At 45.8% G+C, this 8,843-nt stretch overlaps 1 protein-coding gene across 1 annotated transcript; it reads left to right on the forward strand.

Moving 5' to 3' along the window:
* Nucleotides 1–4,565: 4,565 nt before the first annotated feature.
* Fabp1 (fatty acid binding protein 1) lies at nt 4,566–8,322 on the forward strand. The gene is made up of 4 exons (XM_032906338.1): nt 4,566–4,673; nt 6,095–6,267; nt 7,496–7,588; nt 8,201–8,322. Exons 1-4 carry the CDS (start codon nt 4,607–4,609, stop codon nt 8,249–8,251), a joined length of 384 nt encoding a protein of 127 aa, XP_032762229.1. The 5' UTR covers nt 4,566–4,606; the 3' UTR covers nt 8,252–8,322.
* The last annotated feature ends 521 nt before the right edge of the window (nt 8,323–8,843 follow it).

Here is an 8,843-nt window from a genome sequence, read left to right on the forward strand (position 1 = left end):
GCCCTGAAGAGGCTAACGGATGGTTAGTAGGCTTAAGGAAGATCAGTGCCTTAACCCAAGCTTGTTCCTTCTGTAGCCCAGGTCTGAGGGAAGAGGAGACTGTACCTTTGACTTGACCAAAATCCAAAGCTGTACCTGTGGTGTTGGAAGTTTTCTTGTTTTGTTTTGTTTTTTGTATTTTTGTTTGTTTAGGTTTTCTTTTTGTATATTTGTTTGTTTTGTTTCTTGCTGCTCTTGAACTTTGTCAATGTGGGTGACCTTGGTCTCTTTATGTGTCTATTCAGTGAGTAGGTGGGATATGTCATGCTCACTTAACTTTTATTTAAAACTATGCATAACTGTGACTTTATTATTATTATTAATTTTTACTGTGTATATGTCTCTTTGTGCGTTTATGATGAATGTTTTCAGGTGGCCACAGAGACAAGAGGAGGCCATCAGAGCCCCTGGAGTTGGAGTTGCAGGTGTTGTGAGCCGCATGGGTTCTGGAAACTGAACTCTGGTCCCCTGGAAGAGCAGCAAATGCTCTTAACCATTGACCTGTTTCTCCAGCCCTGACTTCTTTTTTTTTTTTTTTTTTTTTTTTTGAAATAAGGTTTTTAAAGTGTAGTCCAGGCAAGCCTGTAACTTACTATGTAGTCCAGGTATGCGTCATACTCAAGGAAATTCTCCTGCCTCTGCCTTCTAATTGCTAGGATTACAGGTGTGAGCCACACGGTACTGCTTTCTGAAATAGCTACTAACTCTGTGACTTGAATTCTCACTCATCTCCCTCCAATCTTGACTTAAGAAAGCCATTGGGGTTGTGTACAGATGGGCATGTCCGAGGTGTGAGTTAGGGGCAGGTATGGTTTCCTTGTTTCCTTCCTGTCAGTCTAGAAGTCTGCAGCATCTTCATCTGCTGTGCCAGGCCCTGGACCAGCCTCATGTCCCCAGAGTTGGTCCCCATTTGTATGGCATTTCCTAAATGGAGTAGACAGGGAGTGAGAGGCCAAGCAGAAGTTCCAACAGAACTTGTGTTATAGAGTTCATGTGTCCTTCTCTTCCTCAGATTCCAGAAAAGCTACCCAAGACTCAGGCCTTCCAAGAGACCTCTGGGATTGATGTTGACTTGCCCCCAACCTCTGGGATTGATGCTGACTTGCCGTACGTAGGAAACTTCATGCCTTCCTTCCCATGTCTTAGGCCCCAGAAAGCTGCATCTTGACATCTATAATCAAAGGGAAGACCTGTGTGTGAGACTTTTATATGCCAGGTATTGCTTTTACACAGGCAATTGTGTGCATGGAGTAGCACACTATATAGAGGGCACTCCCCACAGATCCTCCCAACGTAAGAACTTGCTGGGTGCATGACTCTATCACTATTACCTTGGTGATTATTTCATTGGTGGTAGACTGCAAAGATCCTAGGCTTTCTTCCTCCCTCTTTTCTGCCCTCTTCCCTTCCTTCATTTCTTCCTTTTAGCTGTTATTGTAGGCACCATGTGCATACTAGCTAGTATGCTACCATGTTGGACTAGCTCTTATATTAGTTAGTTAGTATTGTACCATGTTGGACTAGCTCTTATATTAGTTAGTTAGTATTGTACCATGTTGGACTAGCTCTTAGTTAGTATTCTACCATGCTGGACTAGCTCTTACATTAGTTAGTTAGTATGCTACCATGTTGGACTAGCTCTTTGGACAGGTGGTAGATGAAAAGGACTGAATGAGGGGCAGAAGCTCCTATAGTCTGCAGTGAACACACAAATCCAGCGTTTTAAGTTTGTGTACTCATCATGGCACACTGAAACACCAAGTCCCAGGTTTCATTGACCTCACACTCCGGTGGGAGTGGCTCTCAATGACAGATATAATGAAGGGAGTTCAGGAATGGTCATAGCTGTTTCACAGGGCTCCACTCTTGCATGGTTATCAGATGTGCATAGGTCACCTGTGCCTATGAGCCATATCCCCAGCCCAACAACTCCATCCTCGAAGCTTTTGAAGGAGGAGGAAAGGGTTTAAAACAAGGGTAGATTCACTCTGAGGTAAAGAACTAGCACCAGAATCAGCGCTGGCCTTCTTGGGACCCCTGCTTTGCCCACTGGAGGTATCTTAGTGGCCTGTTGCTCTAAACCCTCACTGGTTTCTCTTATTCCTGTTTGTCCACTTGCTTGTTTGAGTGCAGTGTGTTGAGTAAGAGGGCAGCAGGGTTGGCAGTCACTGGAGCACTGCCCGTAGCCTCGAAGGTCCCTCTGATTCCCCTGCAGGCCTTTGTGGTCTTCTGTGCAAGGAAATCGTTGGCTGGATCAGAAGCAGCAAACTGCAGAGGGTCTGGGGAGTCCGTGTGATCGAGGTGATAGTGTACACTGTACTGTACTATTGGCATGGCTGTTGGTCCTAAGATGTCTTCCTAAGCCACTGATGTACCTAACATGAGCTCTCAATTCAAATTCCTCCCTCTCATTCCCACCTACCAGAACTGTATGGCCTAGAGGCAGACACTGCAACCCAACAAATTTCTGGGTGCAGTAGGAAGCTGCTGCAGGGCTGGGTATCCAAAGCATTTTGTCATTTTGGTGATCAAGTGGGAGGGAACTGGCCAGGAACAGAGAGGACTCCCTGCAAAATCTGTCTCCACGGGCTTAGCACAGGCTGGGATGACAGATCAGAGTTACAGAGAAAAGAGAAAGAACACTGAGGGTGGGAAGAGAGAGGTGGGCTCTCAGGGCTGGAGCAACAATTTCCATCCCTTTCACAGTTGTCTCCCTGGCCTGTCAGCCAAGCTGCAGCCACATAAGGTACACACCCGCCCACGCACAGGCACACGTTCATACATGCCCTCCCGTCCCCTGGCTTCAGAACTCATATGATTCACTGATTACAGGACTGACTTGCTGATCTGACTACTCCATATCTCCTACTACTTCTGCACCCCAAGAGCTATGGCCTTGTTATCTTTTGATGGAGTTTTCTTTGCTGAACCATCACTGATTGAGCTCGTTCCGTGTGCCATCTACTGAGAATCCCAAGGAAGGAACACAGTGTGGAAGAATGTAGAGAAGCCAGCCCAGCTGAGTGGAGGAAGTGGAATGCGAGTAGAAATGTTACAATGTTCCATGTTACAATGGCATTACCTGCTGACTAGCTGGGAGAATTTACAGGGAGGCAGGCAGCTGGAGGATGGGAAAAGAGCAGAGAGATGCTAATTCAAGCATAGAGGAATGGATACCTCTGACACCTTCAGCTAACCTGTGCCTGTGACCTCTAGAGAAAGGGGGGGTGACTAGCCTGGTTTTGACCAGACTACCAGTCTCACTAGACGTTTAGACAATGGCAGTCACTTTGCAAGACAAAATTGAAAGTCTCTGATAGCAAAGTACACGCTCTAGTGAGAGCGGTCATCACAGTCAGGACGGTAGCCACAGACTTTCCACACCATCCAGGACCTGTCCCTGCTAGAGCAATAAGGACCATTAGAAATTTAAAACGGAGGCATGGCATACCCTGGGCTCTGACCTATAGCAGTCTATGTAGCCTCAAGGTAGAGAAGAGGATGGACGCTGACGGCTGTGAGTGAAGAGGCTGATACTAAAGTCTAAACAGAGGAGAAATAGGCTGTCAGGTGGCCCTTGCTGAGAGCTGCCTCAGATGCAGGAACTGGAGAGGTGAAGATGCACAGGGTAGCACAACTCTGCTCCCCATGACAAACAAAAACGTCAGAGATATTTGGAAGCATCCCTATGGCCTTTCCCCAAGGCCAGTTCTAGTCAGGCCGAACGTCCCTGTATCATCTTACTTCCCTGTTCCTGGCTTTGAGGCAGGGATGGGGCAAAGTCAGCAGGTAATGCCATCTTTCTTCCCTTGGCTCTACCAGACAAAGTGATCTAAATTTTCAGACTGCTGCTTTACACAGCTTATACCTGCTGACAGTAGATGCCTTCAACAGGAAGGCTTGTCTGAACTCAGGCTTGCCCAGAATCGTTGAGAAAGAATTCTCAGAATACAAAACAGCTTTAGGGACTGATAAAATATATGTAAAATTGTTTGTATAATAATAGAAAAATTGAGAAATAAACATAAGGCTATGTGAAAAGGTTTTGAGTTCAAAGGTATTTTTCTCCACGTAATGCACATATACATGTGTGTTTATATATGTGCATATGTATATGTAGCTACATTGTATAAATATATGTACATATACAAGTGTGCACATGTATAAACACATACATATGTACACAATGTATGCATTGCTAGAGATGTGATTCACATGTCTGTTGCACATATATACATCTGTCAACATACATTTCATGTATGCACTCTTATTTCATGAGCGGTGATAAGACACCCAAAATGCACCATTTACAGAGAGCTTTGCCCTTGATTGGACTCACTAATGTTTGCTGAATTAGAACAAACTTCTGCCTTGCCCATTCTGATTTTTATCGTTGACCATTGCTCTCAGGAGTTAATGTTTGATCCTGGCCATAAAGAAATCGACAATCACTGACCTATGGCCTATATTTGAGGAGGAAGAAGCCCCTTATAAAATAGCCAACAGTGGGTGGCCTGGCAGACAGAGCTGTTGTGGTCAGCTGTGGAAAGGAAGCCTCATTGCCACCATGAACTTCTCCGGCAAGTACCAAGTGCAGAGCCAAGAGAACTTTGAGCCCTTCATGAAGGCGATGGGTGAGTGCTGAACGAAGCCCCAAAGCTGATATAATGGCAATGAGGGGCTATCCCTTCTGTCAGCAGATAGTCAAGGTCTGATGCTGAGGTGGGAGGAGGGGTCCAGGGTATACCAAATAGAGGAGTTCTCCAGTGACTCTCCTGGTCTCTTGGTACTTGTCCTGTTCCCTACTGAACAAGGCTAACCCAGAGAAGTGGAAATAGCCCTGAACTGGAGTATGAACTGACTTGAAGTGTGTGTCCACTGGTACTTTATTTATTCTAAGACCTTGTTCCTTCACTTACCCATTTGTTCATATTCTTTTAGCAATCATTATTCAAGGCCAACCATATCTCAAGCACCATGCTTGTACATATACCAGGGAGACAGATGGGGCTACAATTCTGACCAATTATTTGGAGATAAATGTTATGAAGTTTACCCTAATATATGACTCTATACTAGGCATTGCCATGCAGTGCCCACAGTAAATACTCACCATAAAACTGAGTTGGCCACTGTTATATTCCCATTTTACAGTTGAGGTGACTGGGGACAAGAAAGGTGAGGTATCTGTGACAAAGATCACAGTTTAGAGAGTGTTTGAGTGGAGTTAGAAGCAGGTTCTGGGTCCCAGGGACCCTATTGAACACTCTATGTCTCCCAGGGTGCAGGGGTTTAGGGGGAGACTTTGTGGTGGTGAAGGCTGAGCCTGGGACAGAGAGCCCTGTGTCAGAGGGAAAAGATGAGGGACAGCAAGAGCAGGAAAGGACACTCAGGTCACCCCAGGACTCAGCTTCTTTCTCAGACAAGTCACAGATCATGAATTTGAGGATTCCTTAGTTGTGCAGGGGACTCTCCACTCTTTCTGTGAACTCCATGGTTCCCATGAACCTCTGTTCATGTAAAAGCACAGATTAGTTCTGAAATCTGCAAAGCCCTTTTCTAGGGAAAAGGATTTTTGTACATTATGCCCCAAGAGCCTTGACTCCAGAGGGCACAGCAAGTTTACCTGGCATGGTCCTACTTTGTGCATGGCCTAATCGTTCGTAGCTCCCCTATGGATTCAGGAGTAATTTATTTTGGAAGATAAACATTCAGGAGGATGAAGTGTTCCCACTCTAAGAGCAAAGCCCCCAAAGAAGGGAGGAACCTGAAAGAGAGAATGAGTAAGAAACAGGGAGCCACAGAGGAAAGGGTCCTTACTACAAATGAACCAATGGGCTGAGAATGTAGCTCAGTTGGTAGAATGTTTGCCTAGCATGCATGAAGCCCTGGGTCCAATCCCTTGCACCATATAAACCAGGTATGATGGCACATGACCGCTACCCTAGCACTAAGGATGTGGAAGCGGAGGATCAGACATTCAAGGTCACCCTCAACCATAGAGTGAGTGGGGTCTCTGTTCCCCCAGTGTTTGACTTTGCATGGTTTCTAACAGGTCTGCCTGAGGACCTCATCCAGAAAGGGAAGGACATCAAGGGGGTGTCAGAAATCGTGCACGAAGGGAAGAAAGTCAAACTCACCATCACCTATGGGTCCAAAGTGATCCACAATGAGTTCACCTTGGGGGAGGAGTGCGAACTGGAGACCATGACTGGGGAAAAGGTCAAGGTATGTAGTCCCACCTCTGTCCACAGTCTGCTTCCCGAAACTTCTAACAGAGACCATGTCACTAAACTACTTCAGCAGAAGACTCAGAGGATTCTGAGAATAGACTTTTGATTGTCCCAGGGATCATGGGCATCTGGGCTCTCACTATGGAGGATGTGGGGAAAGGGGCACAGAACACGCTCCTCAGTCTCAGGTCTCCCAGGTACAGTGCTCCTGGCTCTCAGAGTCCTTCAAGGAGAGCCTGGAACTGGGGCAAATCAGTGTCAGTGAAAACCTTTATCTGAGCCAGGGCAGTTTTACCTCCTCTGGGAGATGGTCCAGGCAGCAATGTCTCTGTCTGTGAGCTGGGTGAGCAGTGGACAGGTGATAAGATCCAGGGGCTGTGGGTCCCATCATCTGCCCCTTCCTGTGAAGCCTGCACAGCCCAGGGTAGCCAGTGGACTGTGTGTCTGTTCTCTGTCCCTACCTTCCAGGCAGCTTTGTGCCTCAGATTCAGCAGGAGGCACTTTAGCACTTAGGGTCCCTCTCATTTCTGCCTCTTTTACACGCCAAGGAGAAGAGCAGGCAGGCAGGGATTCTCTGATTGGCTCATGACGAGGGTTGAGGTGTCATGGGTTCTACCACAGCCCCTTTTCAATGGCCACTGTAGAGGTTGATATTTAATCTTGGCTGATGTCCTTTGCTCTTGATTAGGTGTCTTCCCTCCATCCCTCTCTTGCTTACTTTCCTTTTATTATTCCCCCCCACACCCTTAGCATCTTGCCATGTAGCCCATACTGGCCTCAAACTCAGCATCTCACGCTCCTGCCTCATGAGTGCTGGAAAACCTGAAGCACTGTGCCCAGCCACAGCACTGTTTATATTTACCACCGTCTTGGTGTATTCAGCTTAGAATTGGCACCACAATAAAAAAAGACCCAATGGCCACCAAAATGAACTGAATACCCCTGGGTGCTGAGGATTGGAGTTTCGCTACCTCCTCCCTCCATAAGCTTGAGAAATGGGATTTTTTTTAAATTGTATTTTAGGATTTCTCCCCCCAAGGGTGAACCCCTTAGGTAGGCTTGACATTTTCTTTCATTAATAAACCTTATTTCCATTTAGCGCTAGAGAACTGGAGACTGACAAGACATTTGATTCCTTGTCAGTTGATACCATGTAGGGATCCAACTTCATAAGCTTCATTGCCAGGCCTTGGCTCATGGGCCACGATCTGTCTTCCCTGCAGGCAGTGGTTAAGATGGAAGGTGACAATAAAATGGTGACAACTTTCAAAGGCGTAAAGTCCGTGACTGAATTCAATGGAGACACAATCACCAATGTAAGTTGACACTCTGGTCTTGCCATCCCAGTGCTTGAGGTGGACGGGATATAAAGGATGAGAGAGAGTCAGACGCCATCTCCCATTCTTCACCCTTCTGTCCTGAGACCTGACTCTCTCCCTTGCCTTTTGTCAATGTCTTCCACCACCTAAGAGGATCCATTATGTACCACAGAGTTGATAGATACCTTATTGAACGACACTTTTCTAAATGGAGAGACTAAGGCAACGGCCAGGAGAGCTGGTCAGATGACAGCATCAGGGTTTCCTGAACTGGGTCTATCTCAGGCTAATCTCACAGCTGTTCATTACTCAAGCCCTAGGGGAGTCTGTTCACTATAGACCTGAGGATTTGCACTCAGGACACCTGCTCTTGTCAAACCACAGCAGAATATCAGGGTGATTTCCTGACAGATAGAATAACAGCATCTTGAGGAAGGGATACCCTTTCCTAATTCACCTGGTGTCTCACTGCTCCTAGAGAAAAATGGGAAATTTTCAAGTTGTTTAATGTTAGCACATTTGGGCCTATTTGGGGAGATTATTTTTTGTTTGTATGTTTTACAATGTATCCTCAAGAAAATATTTCATAATACCTCTTTTGACTTTCAGACCATGACACTGGGTGACATTGTCTACAAGAGAGTCAGCAAGAGAATTTAGACAAGGCTGTATTTCATATTCTTTTACAGTATAAAATTAATACAATAAAGTTACCTCTGTTTTGAAATAATTTCTCCTTGATGATTTCTCATTGTGGTGCTATTGTTTTTATTTAATTGGCGTGTGTGTGTGTGTGTGTGTGTGTGTGTGTGTGTGTGTGTGTGTGTGTGCATGTTTTGGGAATTGACCCCAAGGTCTCACACATGTGAGGCATAAGCTCTATCACTGAGTATATCCCAAACCCCGTTGTTTTCAGTGATCCTTGATCACCTATAATTTCTTAATTATAATCTGTATGCATCACTGTATATGGTCAGATCTGTGGTTTAATCTCAGCCTGAATACAGATTTCTAATTTATAAGTCCTAGACAGGAATGTCAAGAGTGACCAGGACTATAGAGTATGCAGTGTACCTTTTCCCTGCCAGCCACATGGGCAAGAAGCTGGAATGATAGGGTATGCAGGACTCTGGGAGATTCCCTGCATAAGGACAGGAATCTGGAAGACCAAACAGGCAAAAGGGGAGCCATTGCCATGAGCTCAGCCACAAATGTCCATCTACCAATGGACAAGTGCTAAAAGGTTGGGCAC

This window comes from Rattus rattus, chromosome 6, assembly GCF_011064425.1.
Source record: "Rattus rattus isolate New Zealand chromosome 6, Rrattus_CSIRO_v1, whole genome shotgun sequence".
NCBI classification, from domain to species: Eukaryota; Metazoa; Chordata; class Mammalia; order Rodentia; family Muridae; genus Rattus; species Rattus rattus.

Bases quoted from the DNA above. Each gene is read 5' to 3' on its own strand.
- Fabp1 (XM_032906338.1), top strand. From the start codon at position 4,607: ATGAACTTCTCCGGCAAGTACCAAGTGCAGAGCCAAGAGAACTTTGAG. The intron at 4,674-6,094 runs GTGAGTGCTGAA...GGTTTCTAACAG, and splicing joins GCCCTTCATGAAGGCGATGG to GTCTGCCTGAGGACCTCATC. The intron at 6,268-7,495 runs GTATGTAGTCCC...TCTTCCCTGCAG, and splicing joins TGACTGGGGAAAAGGTCAAG to GCAGTGGTTAAGATGGAAGG.